Genomic DNA, 27,471 nt, shown 5'->3' with positions numbered 1-27,471 from the left:
CTGACTTTAATGATCTTGCTACTTGCAATTTGTGCTTATGAAATCCTTACTGGCTGGCTGCATTTATGAAGAAAAAAATGAAGCTTTTGTGAACAGTGAAAATGGGAATTAATTTGGAAAAAAACAAAAGTGTGGTCATATTTTTTTGGGGAAGACAACTGCAATGCAATGGAATGGGGAGAGGGAAAAAAAGTGGTAAAAGAAAGCATTGGGAAAATGTCTTCTCACACTCGTACACAGTAATGGTGTTTTCTTTCTTTTCTTCTTCTTAGAAGAATTTGGACTCCCTTTTCTTCCCTCCTCTTTGACTCAATCTAACAACGCTTCTCCGCCGGAGTTAATCTCTTTCTCTCTCTCCATATCCGCCTCCGTCTGTATTCTTCTCCGGCCGCCGCCGCCGGAATTTTTGAATTTCCCTGGTGGGTCAGCGGGAACGCCGATAAAGACTCTCTTTTTTCGGTCACCGGAGGGTACTAACAATGTGGGCTGCGCTTTGCCGGTAGGGAAAAGGTAACGGTGGTTTCCGGTGAAGCTCTCCAGATCTGTGGGTATTCACAGAAGAGTTGAAAGGTGGAGGCTTTTTAAGCTAGGGTTCCGGTAATTGGGTGGTGGTCTGAGGAAGCGTGCCCCGGCGTCGCCGCCGTGGCTGATGATGACCGGAGATTTTGAGGGCGGAAGGTGGTTCTGCGCTTCTTCATGGAATGGCGGATCGTGACATTTTGCAGGTGCCCTTAATCACTACAAGTCTATTTTTTGAGTAAAGATTGAATCTTTATGCTCAATTTTGTTTTTTTTTTTAAGCTTTGGATTGTGATAGCGATTTAGCACTTTGGATACTCTTAAGTCTTACCAGAGCCATTGATGTTAGTAGTTTAGTGCTCTTACTTTTAACCACTCTATAAAGTCATACGTTATTTGCCACAAATTCTATGTATGAAGCTGACTCATAGTATGCTCATGCAGTATTTCTGTTCTGGAAACATAACAATTACAATTCATTCCTTTCTGCAGGCATTGGGTGCTTTAAGGAAAGGTGGTCATTTTCCGAGATATGGGCTCAAGGGAAGGCCTAAGTTTTGTCCATTTCGACTTTCTAATGTAAGTTGAATTGGTTTCCTAGTGTTCTCTAATGGTAGTTTTGCTGTATTAGCTATGGTATTTGTGAAGTTTTCAGCTTTTTGTGTGTAATTTGCTGTATGGTTATGGTTCTATATGTGTTGTGTCCAGATTATCGGCCTTGTGGATTTCTCTGATTGTGTTCATAACTTTGGATTTCTTCACGTGCTGAGAGAGACCGTGCTGGAAAAAGAACTGTGAGGTTTTCGAATTGCCTTGTTTCTTACTTGTAACTGTGAAAATGTCAATCAGTCCAAGCTCGAATTCTTTTAGTGCTAAAAGGGAAAGTAGCTCTTCTTGGGCTTCTATTGGTTCTAACCCAAACGTTTCTCCTAAGCACTCTCGAGCTGATTCCAGGAGTTCACATTTGTCTTTGGATCAAATGAGTGCACAAAATATGCAAGTAAAAGCTTCTAATTCGGATGTGCTTAGGGTTAGTGTTTCGAGTGCCCCCAGCACTTCTAGCCATGGTTCTGCTCCAGATGATTACGATGCTTTAGGTGATGTATATATATGGGGTGAGGTAATATGCGATAATGTTGTCAGGGTTGGTCCCGAGAAGAATGCTAGTGCTTTAAACACCAGAACCGACATTCTTCTTCCGAGGCCTTTAGAATCCGAGGTTGTGCTGGATGTAAATCATATAGCTTGTGGTGTAAGGCACGGTGCCCTTGTGACTAGGCAAGGCGAAGTTTTTACGTGGGGTGAAGAGTCCGGTGGGCGGCTTGGCCATGGTGTCGGGAAGGATGTTACTCAGCCCCGCCTCGTTGAATCTTTATCTTTTCGTAGCGTTGATTTTGTTGCGTGCGGTGAATTTCATACTTGCGCTGTTACGATGGATGGCGAGCTCTATACATGGGGAGATGGCACGCACAATGCTGGGGTTCTAGGTCACGGTTCTGATGTTAGTCACTGGATACCTAAGAGGGTTTCGGGTCCTCTCGAGGGGCTTCAAGTCTCGATGATATCTTGTGGCCCGTGGCATTCCGCCTTAATCACATCAACCGGGCAGCTGTTTACATATGGCGATGGAACATTCGGTGTGTTAGGACACGGGGATAGAGAAACCGTTTTGTTTCCCCGAGAGGTTGCTTCTCTGTCGGGATTAAGAACGGTTTCGGTTGCGTGTGGCGTGTGGCACACGGCTGCTGTTGTGGAGGTCATCGTTACTCAATCTAGTGCTAGTGTTTCGTCGGGGAAATTGTTTACTTGGGGAGACGGGGATAAAAACCGCCTCGGACACGGTGACAAAGAGCCTCGTTTGCAACCTACATGTGTCCCCGCGCTTATCGATTACACCTTTCATAAAATTGCTTGCGGGCATTGTTTAACCGTTGGTTTAACCACTTCGGGGCATGTTTTCACAATGGGAAGTACGGTATATGGTCAACTTGGAAATCCAAATTCGGATGGGAAGTTACCCTGTTTAGTCGAGGATAAGCTTACCGTGGAATGTGTCGAAGAGATTGCGTGTGGTTCATATCACGTGGCTGTCTTAACGTCCCGAAATGAGGTTTACACTTGGGGTAAAGGAGCCAATGGACGGTTAGGCCATGGAGATATAGAAGACCGAAAAACGCCAACTTTGGTCGAAACTTTCAAGGATAGGCTCGTGAAGTATATCGCGTGCGGTTCAAACTACACCGCAGCCATATGTCTTCACAAGTGCGTCTCTGTTACCGAGCAATCTCAATGCTCTGCTTGTAGGCAGGCGTTCGGGTTCACGAGGAAGAGACACAATTGCTACAATTGCGGGCTCGTGCATTGCCACGCTTGTAGTTCAAGAAAAGCCGTGAGGGCTGCTTTGGCCCCGAATCCAAGTAAACCGTATCGGGTATGTGATTCCTGTTTCACGAAACTGAGTAAGGTGGCCGAGGCTGGAGTTAGTAGCAGGAGAAATTCCGGGCCACGCCTCTCGGGCGAGAATAAGGATAGGCTGGATAAGGGTGAGTTACGGTTAGCCAAATTGGGAGTGCCTTCGAACCTTGATCTGATTAAGCAATTAGACTACAAAGCAGCCAAACAAGGAAAGAAAACCGATACATTCTCGTTGGGCCGCTCCTCTCAAGCGCTCTCTTCGTTGCAGCTGAAAGATGTCAGATCCGTGTCGCCTTTCTCCCGGAAATCGAGCCCCCCTCGTTCAGCAACACCAATACCTACAACGTCAGGGCTTTCGTTCTCGAAAAGCATTGCAGACAGTCTGAAGAAGAATAACGAATTGCTAAATCAAGAAATTCATAAGTTGCGAGCACAGGTAGAGTGATATTCGAGCTCTCAAGATTTTTTTTTCTTCTCTTTTACGCTAATTTTCAGCTTCAATTAGCCACAATTTCCCATTTTGTGGTAATTTTCAGGTCGAGAACCTCAGACATCGATGCGAACTCCAAGAATTGGATCTTCAAAAATCAACGAAAAACGCTCAGGAAGCAATGTTTCTAGCTGCAGAGGAATCTGCTAAATGTAAAGCTGCAAAAGAAGTGATAAAGTCGCTTACTTCCCAGGTTAGCGCTTTTTTCCCCTGCAAACTATATTGATAACTGGTAATTTTCGGGGTTTCTTATGCCCCGTTTGAAAATCTTTTGGTATCACTTTGCGATTTCCTTTCCAGCTCAAAGACATGGCCGAGAGATTGCCACCGGGGACTTATGATGCCGAGAGTTTCAAGCTACCTCACCTAGTTAATGGATTAGAGCCGAGCAATCTTAACTGTGGTGATTCAAACGGGGAGCATCGTTCGAGATTTGACTCGGTTGCCAGCATAGACACCGACGTGAATGGAGTAGGGAGTCACGGGGATTTTGGAACTTACGAGGCTAATCCATTCAACCAAGTTCAGGACGTTCCGACCTCCAATGGCGGGGACGATCAATCGAGTGTTAGATTTCCTAAAGGAAGCAATCTTCCCGAACGAGCTGACGACAGAGACCCTGGAAATGGCTCGAGATCTCGAAACTCTGCTGCTCTTGGCAATGATAACCAAATCGAGGCCGAGTGGATTGAGCAATACGAGCCCGGTGTTTATATAACGCTAGTAGCCCTCAGAGAGGGTACTAGAGACCTGAAACGAGTGCGCTTCAGGTATGCCTACTTACCACTATTATGAAAATGTTAATGAAAATGCACATGGGCCAAACTACATTAAAAGATTGAATTCAACCAATTAGCTAGTTTAACTCATGTCCTTATAAACCCATTTGTTCTCTCTTATTTTATCAATGTGGGACTCTTAACACGAAGCATGTAAGAGATCGATTATGTGTTCATGATGTGATTCACGTAACTGCATTGCAGTCGTAGAAGATTCGGGGAGCACCAAGCGGAGAGTTGGTGGTCGGAAAACCGCGAAAATGTTTACAAGAGATACAACGTTAGAGGATCCGACATGTCTTCGGCTTCCAGCCACGTTTCTCGAAGGTCAGGACCGCTCTCTTCGCCCTCCCAAAGCTAAGAAAAAATTAGCAGAGATCTTACTTCTAAACAGGTGTGCTCTTATGAAATAGCCAAAATCCCTTTTCTCTTGCAGCTTCTTTTTCCTTTCCCAATTTTATAATTTTTTTTTCTTGTTTTGATTTGTATTTTTGAGAGCTTATTGCCATTTTCTTGGCCATTGTATTCTACTGTATATAATATCATCAATTGTTGTATTCATTGTGAAAAAAAAAGGCAAAATTTCCTGTACCCTCCCTAGCTGTTTAGACGTAGAAAGAAACTCACAAATCACACTTTTCGTTTCTCAGTTATACCGTTATCACTTTTCGTTCTTCTGGCTTTTTGTGCCTCGGTTATATTGTCACTATTTTTCGTTCTGCAATTGTCTTTTTTGTCATCTTTCGTAATTGGTGACCACTCTGACATCCCGCGGGTGCGTGGATTGATTGAGATATTTGTGATTTATCTATGCAGTAGTTCTAGGGGTGAGATACTATAAACTTTGAATTAGTTTGACAAAATTAAAATCACTTTAAGTATTAATAAAAAAAGATGAAAAAACTTTTTTTTTTTTTTATAATAAAAAATCACCATCAATGGTGCCCTAATTTATGACAGGAATTGCCATTTTCCAATTAAAAATAAAAAAGTAGGAAGAGGCATTATTATGTTGGTTTGACTTGAGCTATCAAACTATTTGAAAGTCAGTTCTGATATACACAAATTGATTATTATATTAGACAGGAGCTAATAAAATGTTATTTTCAACATATAATTCAAAACTACAGTAACATAGCAACAGCAACATAGTACCATCTATTTATGTATGTTATAAAGTGTTTGGTGCCTTTTATATACAAAAAACATATATATTATTCCATTGTGAACAACACTAGGCATGCGCATACATGACTTTTGCACGAGATTCGTTAATATAATTGATTTTTTCCTTTTTTTCCCCTATTTTTTTAAATGATGAAATTGAAGAAAATACAATTAAAAAAATGAGGAAATAATATGGATTTCGGTTTTTTGAGCATATCCTAATAACAAGAACAAAATTATATGGGATAATTCCAGTCGAGTCACTTAGATAGTTATAGTTAGTCTATAAAGTTTTAAATTCAACTCATTGTAAGAGCGGCCTATTGATGGTCTATAGTACCATGTACAACTATGAATAATACAATTTTAAATTATTTTAAATCATATTCAGTTGCCTATAATAATCGAAAAGGTCAGTAAGCAAGTCGAATATAAAATTTTATAATTATCAAATGAACTATTGCAAACCAGGTAGGTGGGGTTGCCTATTTATTAGTAAACTAATGGGGAGGAGACATGCAAAAATGTTTGTTCCACCAAACCATATTGAAGTTTCATTCTTGTGAAAACCAAATTCAAATAATTTTTGAACCACATTTGACATTGCTTAGTGAGTCGTCAGGTACAGAGAAAAACAGTGCTACGACGTTGTCAATTAAGCAGTTGGTTGGGTGATTTGATTTATTTGAACCGAATTGAAGCAGATCAGAGCGCATAGTCGCCCAAGAAATTATACTCCAAGACTTTGTCTAACCTAATACTTAACCAGCTTTTCAACATCATGTCTTCTTCATGCTACCATATTATTCTCATTTTTTGGAGAAACAAAACAAACAAAATTATACCCGGAGTATATATTTTGGCCATGTCGGACCAATACAATTAGAAACGAACAAAGACGTTATGTCATTGGACGAGTTATCAAATGTAGATGTGGATATGGTTCGATTCCAATTTTGAACTGCCGTTTCATGATTCCGAGGAATGAAAAATCACACCCAAACCATTTAGGAAGGTTTCGTTCTAGTTTGAACCGCGGGCTAGAACCTCTTTCTTTCTTTCTTTTTTTTTTTTTTTTTTTTTTTTTTGTAAATTTTTTTTTTTTTATTTTAAAAATAGTCAAAATTTAACAATTTTTGTTTTCTAATTCAGAATCAAATATGAATTGTGTACTTTCTCATAAAGCAAAGTTATTGAATATTTAATTAATAATAAAACATGCATAGTCAACTCAATAAGGGTAGAGGAAGTTGTCAGGTGTAGTATCCTTGTCCAGTTGAACTGTATTCTTAATTGTCTCACTCCTGGAGGCAAAATTTTCAATCTTATTATTATTATTTTTTTTTTTTTGAAAAATAATCTTATTATATTTAATTATATATATTATGTACTTTTATTATATATAAGAGGTAATTTCAATTTTGGTCCTACGATTATAGGTGTCTTGTTAATTTCAGTTTCTGACTTTTAAAAGTGTCAATTTAGTACCTTAACTATGTAATTTTTGTCAATTTTGGTCACTCTGACCAAATTGCCGGCCAAATTTTGTCGGAAAAACTTAATCCTTCATTTAGCCTATAATTTGAGGGGCAAAATTATCTGTTCATTTAGTCTCTTATATATAACAATATGAACGAAGAATCTTCCTTGATGCAAGTGGGTGTGTGTGTAATTTTCTTTAGTATAGTTAGTCCATTTTATTCACTACTTTTTGATACATTCAACATTACTTACCATTTACCAATTCAAGATATGCAATAATGCTTCATTTTCCCTTTTTCTTTGTTAAGACATTATTTATATTTTGGATTTGAAATTTGAGGGACTACATACATCTTTTAGTTTAGTATCAAAGTCAGACCTAACATGCTAGTCAACCCATCGAAATGTAATCGATCCACAAAGGTGAAAGAAAATATTAAACATATAAGGTGCAGTCTAATTATATATCAGTCTAAATCTTTTAATTGAAATAACACATTTTTCAACTTGCACAACCCTAAATTTGAGGAAAGAGTGGAAAAGAACAAAAATGTATATCATTTCTTCCACCTGAATGCACAAGTATTACATGACAGGTAAATCTATCAACCACTTTTTTTATTAATAAAATTTATGATTACTTCTGTGACCACTAGATGAAGTCATCGACAATACTCATCTGCTTCACTGCATGGTAAGTAAGCTCATGCAGTCTTTTGACACTTTCAAATGTTTGCCATAAACTAGAGGTGACCCAGTAATTTATGACATATTCAAGTAGGAACTAATTAATTAATTTGTTTGAAAAAAAAAACATTATAATATTATTGTTTGAATCATGACATCGAATTTTGTTCAATAAACTCAAGACATATAAAAAGACTTTTATCCGAATACACGAATTGTCATCAATTATACTTTTCCAATTACTAGGTACAAAAGAAGGAATGAAAGCATGAAAGCCTGTGACAGCATGCAATAATGATTTTGAAACATGGTACGATCGACAACAAAGTTTGATAGATCAATAGAAATATCATATCATATATATCTGCAGCATTGTATTCATTAATGTCCGATCCCATATATGCATTCATTGCTCTTTTGTATTTTTCTTTAATTTGGACCCTGCAACTTCTCCTCACCTCATTCATCATCATCGAACGGCATGGGTTGTCTCGCCGGTAAGAATGATACGATAAATATATTATTCAAAGAAATTAAACAAACATTTGAGCTGAGTCAATCCAGCCAAGTTAGTCAGACTGTTAACTTAATAATCACAATATTACAAATTCAGTTCCCAGCAGAACCGATCAGCTAGGAGCAATCTAGTTTGGTTTATCTTGTAAGAAAAACCCAATAACATAAATTCAAATACAATCTCAACTCGACCTGGTCCAAAATTTTTAGACCATTAGTGAGATATATATCTATATGTATATATACTTATTGTAACAATGATATAGTCATTGGAGTAGTAAGTAATTAGACTAAAGAATAATACTTATAATAGTTGATTATGACTTGATTAGTTGATCATAATCACTGGATAATCATGCTACTAGCAAGCAATACCTACAAGGCCCTGAGATGAGATTAAGATCGATATTGATCGTTTTCCTTGGCCGGCGGCCGGAGGGAGCTGGGCACGGCCGTGTTAGGCGTTGATGGCGTTGTGCCTCATAGACGGAGCGGACGGCGGGACGGGCGTTCCCTTGGGCAGAGACTCCGAGAAGTTGTAGGGAGAATTATCGGAAGGCCGCTTTCCGGCGCCGAAGGAAGGCCGCACCTTAACGAACTGTGTGTGCCGGGAAGCATAAGCAACGTGACGGCGATGATCGTCCGACATGAACAGGAACAGCAACCCTAACACTACTATGGTTAACTGACAACGTTTTTTACTCATCTCGATCATGTCTATGTTGTTCTGGAAATCTGTTGCCGAGGTTGCAGATAGGGCGGTGTGCAGAAGCGTTTATATATCCAAATTAATGGAGAGAGAGAGAGAGAAGCTATGGCAATATTATTGTATATATAGTTCACTTGTAAAGACGATGAAACGATGATACCCTAAATAAAAATAAAAAGATCGAAAAGGTTTGGTAGAGTTTGCAAGAAACCCAAAAAAGAAAAAGGTAGTAGCAATGTCACATCGAATATTAATATGCTATCATAAATTTTTCTATAGAGCATATACCAATTTTGATCCCATGAGTATGAGCAAAATGACAGTTTTAAATTTTTGATCCACATGTTTAATTCATACTAATTTTTATCCACAATTATTGTTTTAATACCAATTTTCATCTACGACTATTGTTTTAGTGCCAAAATCAATCATGCTGATCACCCATTCGTTTAAGACATGCCAAAATATGAAATTATTACAAGTATTTTTATCCCTTAATTTGAGGAGGAGAACCGTGAATTTGGGATCAATCTTAAGGCTTAAATCTCTTTATTTAAGCTCAAATTGGGATCTTAATTTAAAAAAGACGAAAACAAACTTAATAATTTCATATTTCAACATATCAAGGAGGTGACGCTGTGATTAATTTTGGCACTGAAACAATAGTCGTGGATGAAAATTGATACTAAAACAATAGTCATAGATGAAAATTGGTAAGAATTAAATATGTGGAACAAAATTATCATTTTTTTAATACCCGTAAGACCAAAATTGGTATTTGCTCTTTTTCTATAGAACAAAAGTGAAAATATATATAAATGGAAATTAAAAACAGCTAATGACCCGAGGATGATGAAGACTAGGATTCGACTGGTGAGTTGATTGTAAGACTCGCACTATTTACTTCTACAATGATTTTAGGTGCAAAATCATATCAGCTTATGATTAATCCGGGTGGGATCACCCATGTATTTTTTTTTTTTTTTTTTAAAGTAAAAATATAAAGTGTTGGTAAGTAAAGGTTGACTTTGTAAATTAAAATATATATATTCTGAACCCTAAATTAATATTTACATTAATTGGTTTGACAAATTTTTACAATCATAGTCAAATAAGCCTCCATATTTTTTAGATTTCGGGGTTATCTCTTATGTTTTGTGAACACCATAAGAGCATCCACACTTGTACATATTGTGGGGAGATTTCAGTATTAATTCTTCCCTACATGAGATAATAACTATGTGGAGGGGAGATAATTGAAAAAGAATTGTTCTACAAATGAAGAGATAATGCAGAAATGGTGGGACCCACCACAAAAACCACCACTGGTGACAGCCACGCGTGGCTGTCACCAGTGCGCACAGCGGGCGCGTCAGGCGCGCCGACAGTCTGATTTTTTTTTTTTTTTAAATTTAATTTTCCTTTTTTTTTTTTTCTCTCCCCTCCCATCTTCTCTTTCCTAATCACTCTTACATTATCCCCCTATTCTCCCCAACAAATGTGGATGCTCTAGGGGATGCCAGCCTTAAAGTTTAGAGCAGTCAACATAGGCAAAGTACATCTCACTTTTTTGTCCTATAACTATTTTGTAACTTTCAAAATTAACAATTTAGTATCTTAACTATTCATTTTTTATTAATTTTAGTCAGTACGATTAAATTGCCAACCAATTGTCACCAATTTTTATCAACATCCCACATACTTCTGTATTAATTCAAACAATGATTCACAAATTAGCTTCCATTTTAACACTGAATTAAAAGAATTCTGCGACAATTTGGCCAGACTGACTAAAATTGATAAAAATTAAATAATTATGGTACTAAATTGTTAGTTTTGAAATCTGTAGGCTCAAATTGACAACACTTCAATAGTCATAAGACCAAAAGTGGAATTAACTCATTGTAAAATTTTAAAGTTATACACCGAAAGTGATAGAACCTCAAAAGTCGTGAGACCAAAAATGAAATTAATTCAATAAAAAATAATATATCTTCAATACTCAAATGTACTTTCAATACACAACAAATATACACTTAGTAGATTAAAAATATACTTTTTATTTATAAAATACAGAATCAATAATGCCTCTACTGAGGCTCAATCTCATGACCTCCCACATAAAAAAGATCATTACATGTCATCTAAGCACAATGTGCTTGGCTATTTTGAAGTATAATAAATATCTAAATTATAAAGATTTATAAGTAAACTAAAAATAATTTAAATGGATATATATAAAATAAGATAGAGTATATGTGATTCTCCGTATTGGGCGCATGCCATTGTGGATGACTTCTGTTTGTTAATTGCTTTTGGTGAAGTTGATGTAACCCAAACCTACATACATACAATATAATTAAAGTGATAAATTAAATTATTATACCCCCCCCCCCCCCCCCCAATCCGCCCGACACACACATATATATATATATATATACCAGTTCTACTAGCAATCTTCTTCATCTGGATATTATGGCTAGAAAATAATATATATATATATATATATATATATATATTACATGTATTATGATCGTGTAACTTGCTTACAAATTTATGTATATATACATATATACTTGTGGCGAAAGGTCACCATAAGCGAATATATATGTATGTGTATACTTACATACACACATGCATGCATAAATGTTGCCCAAAGGGAATTGACATTGACACAAAAGTGATATAACATTAATGACTTACATGTGAAAGGTGTATGAAGAAGCAAATGGTATGGAGATATATACACACATAGATATAGGGCGGTGGAAACGTGACATTAATGCAGGTTGTCTGTTGTGATAGCCCCGCCATGCCATTTTGTCTGCAATCCCACTTCTATAATTTCGAAACTTATAAGTTCCAGAAAAATTGATGAATAAGATAAATGACGAAATATATTATTCAATTGGCCTACATATTTTTAAGTATATTAGCAAAATAAAACTTATAAATTTGTTAAAGGCCTTATAATCGAGTAGATACTACATTCTATAATTTCATTTTGTGTTTGCATTGTCTTGCTCATCTCAATTGAACTAAAACGATTTAAATTTTCTTACTTTGAATCGATATTTTTTTATTAACTTGTAATGAAATTGATTAATTTAGCAAAAAAAAAAAAAAAAAACATAAAGGGCAGTAGGCAATATGGAGTGTCCAAATGTTGGGAAGTGATTTGATACTGTGGGGCAAAACCGGACTTGTTGTGGGGTTAGGTGGGCAGGTGGACGCAATATTAATTAATGGTTGACTACCTTACTTACTATACACTGCCATACCTCACTATAAACTATTTCATACACTTTTAGGGGGTGTTTGGTTTAGACATGGGAATCCGAATCGAAATTGAAATAGAAATTATATATTTGATTAGTTTTTTACGCGCATTGCGCGATTGAGATAATGCCCAATGCTTTTTTTTTTTTTAAATAAGTACTTTAAAGTATATTAAGGCAAGATTATATTGAAATTGTTCATGCATAGATAATTGAAGGTTGAGTTTGCGTATTTAAATAGGTAATTCTTCTCCCAAAGGTTGAGTCCCCAACTCCAAGGGGCCCCCCACACTCCGACCCGACAGAGCATTGTGGGAAGTTGTAAATCACGGTGACTCAATGGTTTAGCAGACAGGGCCAAATGCTGGTACGCACAAGGAATCTGCCCACTTTGGACATAATTCCCGCATTGCCCGCGCCGAGGTTCAAACCTTGGTCTCTTCTCCCAAATACTACCCACTAAACCATTGAGCTAAGCCCGTGCGGGTTAAATAGGTAATTCTAAGTTTACAAATTCAAGATAATATAGTCAATATTGATTATAATTGTCAATAAAATAATTGTATAGGTATGGTTGAAACTAAATACGGGACATAAGGGAGAACAAATAAAAATTAGGGCATAAAATATGAAATATATACTAATATTGTTTGAGGAGATTCCGACATTAGGATTTGTGGTTAAGTTCTATTAAAACTTTAATATTAGAATTAGATTAATGGTGTAGTTATAATTCTATATTAGACTTTTATTAGAATTATACTAACGGTGAATTAACGGAAAAGTTAAATGGATAATCATATAATTAAGGATAAATTAGAAAATCTTAAAAGAAAAAAATTAAAACCTGAACAATATGAACCATTCATTTGATTTAATAATTTAGCGGTCATTTTTTATACCCAATGTTAATAATTAAATAAATTCGCTGGTCAAATCCGCTTGTATAATCTGCTAACGTTAACCGCTAACTGCTGATTGTCAAACAAGGACATTGCGAGGTAGTTCTCACTTCAATTTGTTGTGTGATTTGAATACTCTCTTTGTCACAAAATCTCTCAAGTAGTTAATATGGTTGGCTTTATTTTTTTTTTTTTGAAAATATATGGTTGGCTTTATTAATTATATTTTTTTTAATTTTTTCATGGTATTAATAAAATACTTGTTAAATAAATATATATCATTATTTTATGTTATAACTTTGATATTTAATTAGAAAAATAGTGCACAAAAAAGATAATAGATAATGTAGTGAATATAATCAATTGATAAATTTGAATGTAAAAATTTTTACATTTGAGAAAAATAAAGGCAATATAACTAATGAAAATATTTCTTTTAATTAATTTATTGATAATTAATAATTTGTTTTTCACTGAATAAAGACATTGTAAGGACAATGTAGCGAATATAATCAATTAATAAATTTGAATATAAAGAATTTTTATATTGAAGAAAAATAAAGACAATATAACTAATAAAATTATTTATCTTTTTTTTTTTTTTTTTGAAAGCCAACCAATGAATGATTGTATTAATGAATCAAAGCTGCAATGCAGTCTGGAGGGATAGAATCCCAGTACATAGCGTGATCCTGAATAAAAGCTAACGAAGCTAACGTGTGCGCATGCGCATTAATCTGCCTAGAAACATGATTAAACAAGACATAATTAAAAGACGAAGCTAGAGTCCTACATTGGTCAACTACTACTCCAACATAAGACATTATGATAGTTGTATTTTGTCGTATCGCATTTCTCAGCTGTAAACAATCTGTTTGAATCGTTACCGTTGTTATATTCTTCTCCAAAAGCCAGGATAGAGCTTCCTTACATGCTAGTGCCTCCGCCATGAATGGTGACAAACAACTCGATAGTCTCCCATTTTTTGCCGCAATAAAAGATCCCTTCGGAGACAGCAGCACAATACCATACGTTGCTTCCCCTGTGTCCTCCCGATACCCCGCATCCACATAACACCGTGGGGTGATGTCGGTGTCGCCATCTGCCGTAGCCACCGTGGGAGCCGCCGTGCCACGGCACACCACCTGCCGGTAGGAGTGCAGCGCCGCCGTGGCCTGTCCCCAGGCCGTGATAGGTCGCGGCAGTGTGCCGTCCCATACTGCGGAATTCCTGCATCTCCATAAGCAATAAAGCAAAGCCACCACCGCTGCACTTTGGTCCTCTGTGAACATTGTAAGCACAATTGTTAGCCACTCGGGGAATGAGTTGACAACAATATTTGTTATTGGCAATCCTGAAATATTCCAAACATGTCTAGAATAATCACAATTGATGAATGTATGCATAACATTCTCATGCTCTATCCCACACATTTGGCATGTGGGATCCACTTCCACCCTCTTTATAATCAAGTTGTTAGTTGTTGGAAGAATATCACATACTGCTCTCCACAAAAAAGTCTTCCATTTTGGGGGTATTTTCATTCCCCACATTTTAGTCCATTTCTCAAAACTCCCAGGCGAGTGATCATAAATTCCCATAATGTGCCTGTAGGCATTTTTAACTGTGTATATCCCATTGGGGTCATCAGGCCAATACCATGAGTCCTCATATCCTGGACTAACAGGTATCCTAAGTATTCTACTCACATCTTCCTCCTCAAAATATGCGGGTCCCAGGTAGCAGTATGCTCATCTATTAAACCTACCACTTTAGCGTGCCTGAGCTCTACAGGTATATCAGTCTGCACCAAAGGGCTAGGACTATCAGGCAACCATGGGTGTCCCCAGATCAGTGTTGTTTTACCATCCCCTATCCTCCTGCGCACCCGTGCCACCACCATGTCATGAGCTGCCATAATACTTCTCCATGAGTGGCTCGGGCATCCTCCTACTTTGGCATCAATAAAAGTGGTATTAGGATAGTACCTTGCCTTATAGACTTTTGCAACAAGTGTGTCTGGACTTGTGAGTAGGCGCCATGCCTGTTTTCCCAACATTGCTAAATTAAAATTCCTGAGATCTTTGAATCCCATTCCTCCATATTTCTTTGGGATGCTTAACTTATCCCAGGCTTTCCAGTGTATTCCTCCATTCATACCAGTGCCCCACCAATACTTGTTCATTGTTCTCTGGATTGATAAACATACTGAGTCCGGGATCAAAAAGACACTCATTGAAAAGGTAGGCATAGATTGTGCCACGCTTTTCAATAAAATCTCCTTTCCTGCCTGCGTCAGAAATTTCTTGTTCCATGAGCTTATTCTCTGTTTTATCTTATCCTCAATATATGAGAACACTGCCCTCTTGTTCCTCCCCACAAAAGATGGTAATCCCAGATATTTCCCAAAATTGGGTGCCTGGTCTACCTGTAAGCAAACCGCCACCTCCTCCCTATTCTCCACACTGGTATTTCTGCTAAAACAGACACTGGACTTGTGATAATTTACCTTCTGTCCTGAGAGCTCTTCATATCGTCCCAGACACTGTTTAATTACTCCCGCCTCCTCCCCATCTGCTCTAAAAAATAATAGGCTATCATCTGCAAAAAATAGATGTGATATCTGGGGGGCTCCCCTAGCAACCCTGCAACCATGTATTGAGCCAGACATCTGCGCTCTTTGCAATAACACAGATAACCCTTCTGCACATATGAGGAATAAATATGGGGACAAAGGATCCCCTGCCGCAACCCCCTAGTTGGCGTTACACCTCCACTATGAACACCATTAATTAAGATGTTATACTGGACAGTGGTAACACACTGCATTAACAAATTAATCCACCGGTCCTCAAAACACATTACCTCCAACATCCGTCTCAGGAACTGCCATTCCATCCTATCATACGCCTTAGCCATATCCAATTTCAACGCTGCCCACCCCTTTCTTCCACACTGTTTTCTATTCAAGTAATGCCCCACCTCCGCCGCTATCAAAATATTATCAGTAATAAGTCTCCCAGGGATAAAAGCACTTTGGGCCTCAGATATGAGGCTCCCCATGAGCGGTTTCATCCTGTTGGCTATTACCTTTGCCATGATCCTGTACAGAACATTACTCAGATCTATTGGTCTCATATCAGCTACTGTCTCAGTGGCAAGCTGTCGTAGGCTCCCAAATTAAAACCTTACAAACGTAGTAGCGGGAGTAAGGATCGATCCCACGAGGAGTAACTAGTTTAACTTTTGTGCTCAAATTAAAGGTAGGGGGTTTGGAATATATCGAGAATAAAGATAAAATAAACGAGAATTTAAATAAACAAGAAATTTAATTGAACGAATAAAGCAATGAAAATAATATATCGAAAACACTTATAATAAGAAACCTTGGTTAGTAAAGATCCACCACCGGAATTCAACACTGATCATTGATTAATAAAGTAATTAATATGCAATTGAATATTTGTCATGAAATTATTTCCTTTCTGTTTTCCCTTAGTTGTAGGTAAATAAAGCACAAGCGGTTTAATTACCCCTAACTACTAAATAACCTAAGACAAGCGCTATAGATTTAATTTAATAGCAGCAATAGGAACTAGGAAAACCGACAAACTAAATAACACAAGCACAAGCGGTTGCATTTAATTTAGGAAAATATTCTACCCGAGTCCAATTATCACTAAGCCGTCAATAATTAACCCAGTTGCTACTGAATATTAGAATAATTTGTAGCACAACATTATCTAATATAGCAAATAATTATATCAAGTAATTAACTAGTAGGCCTCCCTAGCAATTAAATGATACAACTATTCAAATAACTTAGAAGAATATTTAATACCCAAATGCATAAACAAATTATATAATAAAAATAAATAAATAACCTTACAGCGTTATGAACTCCGGGGCTTCAATTCACTAAACCAACTAGAAATTAGCCACAAATGGACATTGATAACAATTTCAACGAATACTATAGAGGAGGAAAGAATGAACTAAAGAATGCCTTAACAAAGAAAACTTTGCCACTATTTATACATGTCACGAATTATCGTCCACCATTCATTTTCCTATTTTTACGCCAAGCCTTGTACAACCGAGTCTTCCGCTATTTGTCCGTACGTGATCTGCGTTGCTAATGACGAAGTCTTCCTGCTTGTACGTGTGCTGCACTACTGCGTAGGGAGAAAACAAAACAAAAACACTCTTTTGTTTAATTAGTAAAGTATTTAGCATCTTGAGCTTGAACTCATTAAATAAATAAATAAATAAATGGACCCTTATTAAACAACAACAAAAACACAACCTTTCATTTGGACTCATGAATAACATATAAAAAATAAAGCCCAAGACTAAACCTAACAATTAATACAAAAAAATTATTTTATTTAATTAATTAGTAAATTCTAAAAAGAAATAATTATTATAAAATAGTAAATAATTAATATAAAAATATTAAAAAGATGTACCTAAAATAAGAGTGTAAAATATGCCTATTACTCAGGCACATCTTTCTTCGGGATTAAGACCACATTAGTATCATTCAATCCTTCAGGCAACGAGCCTGAGTTCAAGCAATTCACAATAAAATTAGACACATCTCCCCCCACAACATCCCAAAATTCTTGGTAAAATCCAGGATTCATACCATCCGGTCCTGGTGCTTTGTCAGGGAACATTGCAAATAAAGCACACTTGACCTCTTCTAATTCAAACTGGCGGAGAAGCTTAGCGTTCTGCTCACTAGTCACACGGGGGGCAAAATTATCAAACATGGGATCCTCACACGCAGTGTTTGATGATGTAAAAATAGCAGCATAATATTCTAAGACAATTTTCTTCATATTATCTCCCTCCACCCATGCACCCATATCATCTTTTAATCTAGGGATATAATTTTTCCTTCTACGAGCAGAAGCGTACCTGTGATAGAACTTGGTATTGCAGTTCGCACCGCGGAGCCAGTGCTGCTTCGCCCGCTGCCTCCAAAATACATCCTCCTGCATCTCCAACTGTACTAGTCTCTCCTCAATCTCGCGAAATTCAGCCAATGCAGCCGAATCTCGTCTGTGCCGTATTTCATCCTGCTCTTTCCTCAATTGCTTGATGCGGTCTCCAAACTTATGCCAATGCTCCCCACCCCACTGCATTAGCCTTCCCCCACAATGCTGCTGACAATCCAACAGCCCCTTATCCCTACCATCCTGTCAGGCTGTCTCCACCACCCTCCGACAACCGTCATCATGAATCCATGCCATCTCAAAGCGGAATCGTTTCGGTCCCCCATATCTGCGGCCACGCACTACATCAGTGTTTAAAAAGAGAGCGGAGTGATCAGACTACATAATTCTAAATTAAAGAAAAACATATGTATTATTTTTTGTTGTAACTACTAAATTATTATTTATATATAATTTAATAAGAGTAAAATAGAGTACTAATTATGCCAACTTTGATTGGGATGAGGTTCGAACCTAAGACCTTTTTTTTTTCTTTTTTTTTTTTTTTTTTTTTATTGAAATCAATGAGTAAGTTAACGGTGAACTAACGGCAATTCTTAAAATTTTAACGGAATTAGTAACGGTGTGTGGGTATTTTAGGAAATTTTAGTGTAAAATTTAAATCTGATCAATCTTTTAATCAATCTGAGCCATTCATTTGATTAAAATCTGTGACCGCCATTTTTTCTACCCATTATAGGCCTAACTCTCTTGGGCTCTTATTAGTATAGTAGATAATGGTATGAGTTTTGGTGAAAGTATTTTGCATGTTTGGTAGTAGGGTATAATTAGAATGATTACCAATATTGATGTCTGGTTATTTATCTCCCTATAATGGGAATAAAAATTTTAAAAATATAAAAAATTTAAAAATTAAGGCAATTGATAATAATATAATGATATCCAAAGCACCAATATGAACAAAAAAAAATCAAAACAAAAATCTAAAAGCACTAATCGAAACTTAAAAATCATATATTACTAATAAGATGGAATTATACATTTTTAAACTAGGGAATGAGTTTGTAATTGAAATGGTAATCAAATTCATAATTGTGTTTTAAAAGTTATCAATCAAACACTAACTATAATTTTAATTCCGATTCATAGTGTGTAAACTCATGAACCAAACACACCCTTAATTTGCTTCCATATCGGACCATTGATTTGGGCTTGTGACATCTAGCTCGCTGGGCTTGGTCCATGATCTGTTAGTATATGGGCTTTTTCATGGTAATATATTAAAAAATGCACACATTTTTTAATCATAAGTCCAGGCCAACTCATCTTGGGCCCATATCCAATATATATTTATACACACCCAATATTTATAGCATATATATTTTTTACAGTTCTACTGGGAATGGTATTCCAAAATTCAGTTATCACCATATGTGTTATAATTTATACTCCATAATAGAGTTGAAGGTCACTCTAATCCTCTTATTTAAAAAAATACAATATAAAAAAATAAAATTCACATTACTTTCCACAAACATCTTGCAAGAGGTTCACTTGCTGGGATAAAAATAGCCTCATTGACTCCTTTTAGCTTAGCTCTCCCCCGAATATAAGTGAAAGAAATATGCCGATGATATGATTTTTCCCATTCTCTATCACTTCTTTTGGTAATGGCATACTCATTCTTTTGATGCTATCCATGTTTGCAACTCATACAAATAGGAATGTTATTCATAAGGAAATGAATAAAATATAAAATTATATTCAATTGTTTGGTTCACTAAAAGAATAACTTCAGCAATTGTATTACAGTATTTGATTGATTTAAGGAATAAAAACAGAATATCATAAACAAAAGTACATAAACTCCATCTTTCTTTGTCCTTACCCATAATGTAACATCCAAGAACTATCTGTGTCAGCTACAATTTATCACCCAAAAACCTGCATAAACTCTTTGGATCAAGCTAGCTAGCTGTAGTGTTGAAGGTCAAACAGATTGCTTAAAAGATCCAAAGATGAAGTCCCTGGAGAAATGATCCTGGGTGAGATGAAGAAAGGTGAAGGGCTAGCTATCATCAAACTTGTTTCTAAGTTATTCTTGTTGCTGTGTACCAGAGGGCTCAAATCTGCAGGGAAAAACCCTAAAAGGTTTTGGTCTGACGGCGGAGAGAAAAAGTTGTTGTTGGATGATATTGGCGGGAGAGATGCCGGATTCGGCGTTAAATCCGCCGGAAAAAATCCGGGTCGGTCGGCGTCGGAGCCGTTAAAGTTGTGGTGAAATGGGGCGGACGGCGCGGCTACTGACGAGGAGTCCGGGCCGGTGAGGCGTTGCACTAACGCCATGAACTCGCTAGGGTGTGCATGGATGGTCTTGGGGGACACGGTGTAGATGATCACCGGCGGCGGCGGCGGAGGTTTCGGGTGCTGCGGCGCCGCCGGAGGCTTTCTTATCTTGTGCGAATCTTTACGTACTTTGAGCGGCGTCGGCCGCGGCCCTTGCAGCTCCCGCCTCGGCGACCTCCCGGCGCAGATATCCGGCGGCAAATCATCCACCGGAGCAACCATGATCGGAAAGACACGTTAAAAATGAGTGGCTGTTGAGTTAAAGGCAAGTCCAAGGAAGTGTGTATATATAGAGTGACATGAAAGAATTCTTAAACGCACCAAGTCAATGAATTCTTAATTACTAAGATATACAGTAATAGAATGAAAAAAGCTATGTTGTATTATTGGCTGAATGGATAAAATTTATATGATATGTTGTATGTATAGGTTTGAGGTGGTTTCGTTGTTTGACGGGCGTTTGAACTTGTCCAAATCTATTCCATCTTATGTATATATATATATATATATATATATATATATATATATATATATGCCTAGCTACATACCTATGCATTAAAATTAAATAAATAAAATTTTCTAAAAGGGTGGCCAAGTTAGTAAAGCAATATTACATGGAGCAATATGAAAAATATCTCAAATAAGATCTGATTAAGATTATTCGATTAGATTAATGATGATATAATCATTTATATATAGGTTCTTACACATTTGTATGTAATCTTAGAAACATAACTTATTACTATCTCCTTATATATATGATCCTTGCCAATTAGACAATAATATAAGATTTTCAGCTAGGATAGCTGGTGTATTTTTTATAATAATGGTTTGTTAGCTAAATATTTCGTTAAAATTAAACTAAATATCTAAGTTACCTAACAGATTAAATTATCAATTGACTCAATCACTTATTTACACCACAATCACTTAATTAATATAATATATTATATTAGGAAAAATACTTACATGGTTAACTTTTTTTTTTTTTTTTTTGGTAAATTAAAGAGCAACCTAATGCTTTGTTAGGTTGGTGAGAGAACTAAAGAAAGATTCCACCAGTTTGGACTCTATCAAAGTGGAAATAATTTCTTTGTTTGTTGCATATATGCTGCACCAATGTATATATACTCAGTATTTTATGAGTTCTACTATATGAACTCCCTAAATTTTACTCTCTGGCAGGTATACTGATAAATAATTTTTTTTTTCCATGTAGGTCTCAATATAAATATTTACATCAAGATTTCATGTGTGAGAGTAAAAATTGAGAGTAGAAATTAAAATAGAAGTACACATAGTATTTTATTTTGTATAGGCGCGGGTGTGGATCTAACAATTAAGACCGAATCATAATTAACTTCTGTTGTGTCATAATAGTAGTATGATTGATTGAGATGGAAGCTATTATAGAAACCCTAAACAAACAAGATTAATGAGTTGGAAGTAGTCCAGAAATTAAAAGCATGAATTGACCCAATTAAGCAAGACTACTCCTAGGCCAGGTCTTAACAGGGAGGTGACTAGCATCCTACTTGGTCAACAATGGACATTTTGCAAGATTTAATAGTATTTGATTTTGATTCTAATTCTGTTTAATTTGTAATTGTTTATTACCAAATAAAGAGATTAGACCAAATTGTGATTGAATTGGATCATAGATTCTAAGATTAGAATGAATTGATTATCTGTTCAGCATATATATTATATAAATATAAATAATCAATTCAACTAATAACTTATCAATTTAACTAATAACTTAGACTTGTATTTAAGACGGAATACATCATTCAATTTAGTATTAGAGCAAACTCATATATTATAAGAACTTCTACATCATCGGTTTAGCTTAGACGGTTAATGAATCTAATAGTCATTATGAGCAAGCCAATATCATTTAAACACTCAAAGAGTGTCAAAGCGATAGTGAAACTAGAACTCAGACCTAGAGCTGTCAATGTGGGCTGGCGGGATGGGGCCCGCCAAAGCCCACCTTTTGGCGGAGCGGGCTAAAAAGCCCGGTTTAAAAACGGGCCTAGGTAGCCGCAGCCCGCCCCTTAAGCCCGCTGGCCCCCGCCAAAGCCCGCCAGTTTATATATATATATATATATATATATATATATATATATATATATATATATATATATATATATATATATATATATTTACCATGTGTCCCTAAAGTCTAAACTCTAAGTGTCTATGTTAATAACTTAATTGTTATCTACTTAAAACACTTATCCATCACTTACGTAATAAATCTAAAATGAACTACTCAAATATTGAAATATATTATAAGTTTATAATATACATTATATATACTTGTAAAAAGTTCACAAATCATTAAAAATAAGTAAATAACACAAATTAGTTCATCACATCATGACAACAATGATACCATATAGTCCATTCAGTCTAAATAGTCAATACACCATACTGCATAAGTTCATAAACCAAACATTCAAAGTTCAAACTCCACAAAAGCAAAAAACATAACTAATTAAGTACATAAGTTCATAGTTTGTAAACATAACTAAAATTTAATCAAATAATTACAATACACCAAAATATCAACTAACTAAAATATAATCAAATATTTCATTATTTTGTAAACAAACATAATAACTTACCAATAGCATTATTTAGTTTCAGTTTTGTTTTATTTTAGGATTAGGAATTTAGGATTTAGACTTTAAAAAAAAAAAAAAAAAAAAATGGGCTGGCGGATAGCCCGCGGGGGCGGGCAAAAAATCCCGTTTTTAAAACAGGATTTTAAAACACGAGCCCGCCCTGCCCTTTTGGCGGGGTGGGGCGGGAAAGCCTGGCTGACTAAGCCCATTTTGACGGCTCTACTCAGACCCCTCCTCCGCCCTCCCCCCCTCTTACCAATATATGGTGGAATAACCTCCTTGTGCGCAGTAAGCAAAGGTCTAGCCTCTGTGTTCAGTTGAGTTATCATGATTTAATTACATTATCCCAAATACTTTGTTGGACCGGGGTGTGTGGGCCTTTGGGATTGGAGATTCAACATTTTGAGAAGAAATATATGGTGGAATAACCTCTAGACATAATAACTCTAATGGATTCAATCTTAATTCCTTAAATGAAATACATGTTACATCATTACTCTCATACTGATCAACTAACTTCATATAGTAAAAATTTCAAGAAAATCTCAATAACCTAATGAACTTTGTCAAATAAACCCAACTTGTCTAGGCCTAGATTCACACCATTATTTGAAGCAGAAGAATGGGAAGGAGGAGCATGGAGTGCAATAAGGGCAGCCACCAAACCAGCATTACTGGAAATGCTTGGCTCTGTGAACCATGGCTGCTTCCTCTCATCCCAGAAACTCTCACTTTTATCAGGTCCACCAACCATTGCTCCAACAAGGGTGTTTGGATTTGCCTCTTTAGACTCCAGCCATTGCTCTCCTTCTGAACACAAGTATCGACGATCATCCCAACGGATCGATGCAGCTCTATGATGAACCTGAAGTGGATACCTTTCACCATATCCAACCACATAGCTCATCTTCCCAGGATTATCCCCTAGAATGTAGTTCACCTGCAAACATATATTTCAAGAAAATCTCATATATAGTTCAATAGTTAGACCCAATGGAACTAGATGCCTGTAAATATATTGGTTGTATCCTAATGGGTTGTGTCACCATCATAAAAGGCAGATTGCAGAACCACGTAAATCTTGTCTTCTTTACTTTTTGTCATTATTATTGTTTCTTGTTCTTGTTAATCTCAACACTTAGGTTGCTGTCTTAATTACCTGTGACATGGAGAAATCTCTGAGGTTTTGCAGAGAAAAAACAGCACTGTTGCAGCTGCCATGGAACCTATGCAGAAGCTCAAGATAGTCACTGTACAGTTTGCTGAGAAAAGATGCAGTCACAGCATACTGGAGGGGGGCACCATTGTCAGGATTTAAGAGGATCAATCCCCCTGATTATAGTTTCAGATTAGAGAAAATCAGAAATCAGTATTTGCAGTGGTTAGGTTAGCAGAAACTGCAAAATAAATTAAATACCTTCTGTCTTACTGAACTTTTGATTGGAAGTGTATGAACACATTAGCAGGTCAGTTCTGTTAGTTGATGATACAAAAGCATACTCAAAAGGGTAGCCAAGATCTCTGAAAAATCTGATTCTTGTTAGCAGGATCTACAAAAACCAGGTGAAAAGTTAGTACTTTGCTGAAAACATCATGAATTATCTCAATTTCAAGACTACTGAACCAGAAATACCATGTTAGCAGTGAGTTTGTTGTTCCAATAAAACACCCCTTTCTCAGACACCGCTTCTTCCTCCTCAGCTTCTTTAAGATTCTCGGTTGCATACTTGAGATAAGTCTCGTTCCCAGTGGCGAAAAACAGCCAAGTTCCTCCCCAGACCAACTCGTCTTTGTAGCTCGTTGAGTTGTAGAACTGCCTCGCGTTTCCTCCACATTGGTTTATAGTCGTGTACATGGCTTTCTTGGCTGTGGTATTTGTCATGGTGAATAAGCTCTCTGCAGCTTGAACTAATTTCTGGGAATAAGTTTTATCTTCTCTGAAGACTATTGATGCAGCAGACATTCCTGCAACTATTTCTCCTGCTAAATCCGAGGCTGCAAGATCACAGACAGAGACCTGTCTTGTGTAAGTCATGTCTTCTGGTCTTTGCCAGCATTTTATGTCGTTTTCTGAGTTTGTGTTGTTCCCACCAACCTGGAAATCAGAGGTTTCATGAATTCAAGATTATCGAAAAAATCGTGGTTTTAGGCTGATATTGTTGAGTGAGTTGCAGACCTGAGAATACAGAATTGCAGAAGTCCCAGAAGTGATGTTTGGAGGAACATATAGTTTGAGGAGATAATCACTCCCCCATTTTATGATGTCTTTCACATGATCAAGCTCACCTAAATCTGCATATTTCTGGTGATATTCAATCACTGTCCAGCTCAATAAGGTCACAGAATAAGCTGTTGTGGAGCTCAGCTTTATGTTCTTGCCAGAATCATAAAACCCTCCCACAAGATCTGGATGTTTATCACTGCTACTCCCGTCTTTCATCCCCGAATCCCCCCGGAATTTGATCAGATCATTCGTCCGATAAGGCCCCGCTGAAAAAAAAAAAAAAGAAGCCAATTAAACCAGACAAAAACAGTAACTTGATGAGAAAAGGGTGTCTGAGAAATATGATTTTAATTACATTTCTGTGCATCAAAGAAGAGGAGGGCTTGGTTGAGGGCCAGTGTGAGATTCTTGGAGGAATTTTTGTGGTGTTTCTTGTGTGGGAAAAAATGGAGGAGAAGGACTAATGCAGGGATGATGAGAAGCAGGAAGGCTGCTATGTAAAGAAACCTCTTGAAGTGGTGTTTGTCAGTGATTGTGAGGTTGAAATCAATGGACTTTGAGAAGCTCGAAGGGAGGGAATCGAGCCCGGTGGCCGATCGGGGGAGGAGGTTGAAGTCGAGGTCGATGGCGGTCCACCTGCCGGCCGACGGGAGGAGGCGGCCGGCCTCGGAAATGGTGTGGACATGAGTGTGGAAATCTTGTTGTGTTGACATGGTCTAAAGATGGTGGGGAGAATGTGTTTTGTATGAGAAGTGATTCATGGGAAAGTACATAAGATTGAGGAGATTAAGGAGTTTTGTCTTGTAAAGGGACATCTACAATGCATGATGTAGTGACAATACATAAGCCAACAGAATTATTCCTTTTCTGCTTGGGGGCATTTTTGTTGATGGACTTGGTTTGTCTGGTCTCAACTACCAACGGATTTGAACCAATTTGGCTCAAATTTTATATAATAACCTTAAGCATTAGTAATCGATGTGAGACGCATTATTTGTGGCTAAACGTTGTTTAGGAATCAAATATTACAAGCACGACTTTCGTGAGCTCGAGATATGGGATCATGTTTTAATTTACTCACTCCACTTCCAGAACAATTAAATAGTGGGGGTAATCCTAACCAAGTTGATCAACAGTTAGATTGATAATTATAAAGTTTCAAATTCAACTCTTCATGAGAGCTCTTTGTTGGTCTTTTTTGTTTGAACGGGTCTGTTATGACTAACCTATGTTGATGTACCTTATTAGGTTGTCCTTATTCATGCAATACTCTTTCCCTTTTAAAAATTCTACATTAGTAAATTTGCAATTCATTTACTATTTTTTTTTACATCACTGGAGTACTTTTTTTACTTAAAAAAAGAGTCATATTCACATAATCAAATCACATCAAAATAAAATAAATAAAAATTTTAAAAAATGAGAAAATATATATATATATTTTTTTGAGGAAACCGAGAGATCATTCATTAAACGGCTTCAGCCGAAAGAACAACAGATACAAAGGAAGGGGGATAAACATTCCACTCCCTGCGACCAGCATTAGAAACGGCATCCCGAGCTAACAAGTGGGCAACCGAATTCGCGGATCGCTTAACAAACGAAAAGCTAATGTTAGAAAAAACACTAGCTAAATCACAAATGTCATTAAGAACAAGATCAAAATAAGAGTTGCAGCCATGAGATTTAATTCCTTGAATGACCAGCTGAGCATCAGATTCAACGCAAAAAGTGTCCAAGCCTTTCTGTTTTGACCAGCTTAGCGCTTCTCTGATGGCAATAGATTCTGCAATTCTGGGTTCGAGAATTCCTGACCATGATGAGCTTGCTGCTGCCACGAACGCACCTTGCGAGTCTCTTACAACGAAACCAAATATATTTTTTAAAAAATAAAGTACACAACGCTGCCGCAGTAGACGACCTTTTGTCAAGTTAGCAAACTCGCTGTAGTAGCGAGTTTGCTAACCATGTCATCATATTTAAAAAATTTGTTTTTCATGTGACACCTCATCTAGCAAGGGAAAGATTCGCTGGGACAAAGACATCATTATAGTGATTTGTTGATTAGGGTCACGAGCTTCACGTATAATCTTCTTTTGTCTAATAGTTACAAATTTTTCCGTAAATAAAAAAACAACTAAATATTTACTTGGTTGCAATGTGATCATGGTTATCTGGTTGGACACGAGACCTTTTTTTTTTTTTTTTTTTTTTTTTTAAGTAGCGCATAGCTTATTGGCACCTCTATAATTTTTTCAAATGAGAGAAAATATGTACACTATAATGTAATAGAGTTAGTATTACTAAAAAAGAAATGTGAAAAAAAATGAAACCAAAAATAGAAGAAAAGAAATGTGAAAAAAAGT

General features: G+C 36.7%; 3 protein-coding genes across 3 annotated transcripts; 1 reads left to right on the top strand and 2 right to left on the bottom strand.

The window, feature by feature from the left end:
- LOC109149797 lies at positions 1–4,880 on the top strand. Its single transcript, XM_019297799.1, has 6 exons — positions 1–725; positions 1,012–1,098; positions 1,228–3,370; positions 3,471–3,617; positions 3,725–4,194; positions 4,408–4,880. The coding sequence occupies exons 3-6, from the start codon at positions 1,358–1,360 to the stop codon at positions 4,562–4,564; spliced, it is 2,787 nt and encodes a 928-aa protein (XP_019153344.1). The 5' UTR covers positions 1–725; positions 1,012–1,098; positions 1,228–1,357; the 3' UTR covers positions 4,565–4,880.
- A 14,934-nt stretch (positions 4,881–19,814) lies between these two features.
- LOC109149369 (protein MKS1-like) lies at positions 19,815–20,492 on the bottom strand. The gene has a single exon (XM_019297102.1). It carries the CDS (start codon positions 20,471–20,473, stop codon positions 19,877–19,879), a length of 597 nt encoding a protein of 198 aa, XP_019152647.1. The 5' UTR covers positions 20,474–20,492; the 3' UTR covers positions 19,815–19,876.
- Positions 20,493–23,417: 2,925 nt separating this feature from the next.
- LOC109149360 (endoglucanase 12-like) lies at positions 23,418–25,853 on the bottom strand. The gene is made up of 6 exons (XM_019297090.1): positions 25,461–25,853; positions 25,058–25,371; positions 24,515–24,976; positions 24,299–24,431; positions 24,041–24,213; positions 23,418–23,821 (listed from the first exon to the last, which is right to left on the bottom strand). Exons 1-6 carry the CDS (start codon positions 25,816–25,818, stop codon positions 23,435–23,437), a joined length of 1,827 nt encoding a protein of 608 aa, XP_019152635.1. The 5' UTR covers positions 25,819–25,853; the 3' UTR covers positions 23,418–23,434.
- Positions 25,854–27,471: the final 1,618 nt, after the last annotated feature.

Source organism: Ipomoea nil, unplaced genomic scaffold (assembly GCF_001879475.1).
Source record: "Ipomoea nil cultivar Tokyo-kokei standard unplaced genomic scaffold, Asagao_1.1 scaffold2159, whole genome shotgun sequence".
NCBI classification, from domain to species: domain Eukaryota; kingdom Viridiplantae; phylum Streptophyta; class Magnoliopsida; order Solanales; family Convolvulaceae; genus Ipomoea; species Ipomoea nil.
This window is presented reverse-complemented; position numbering and strand designations above follow the sequence as displayed.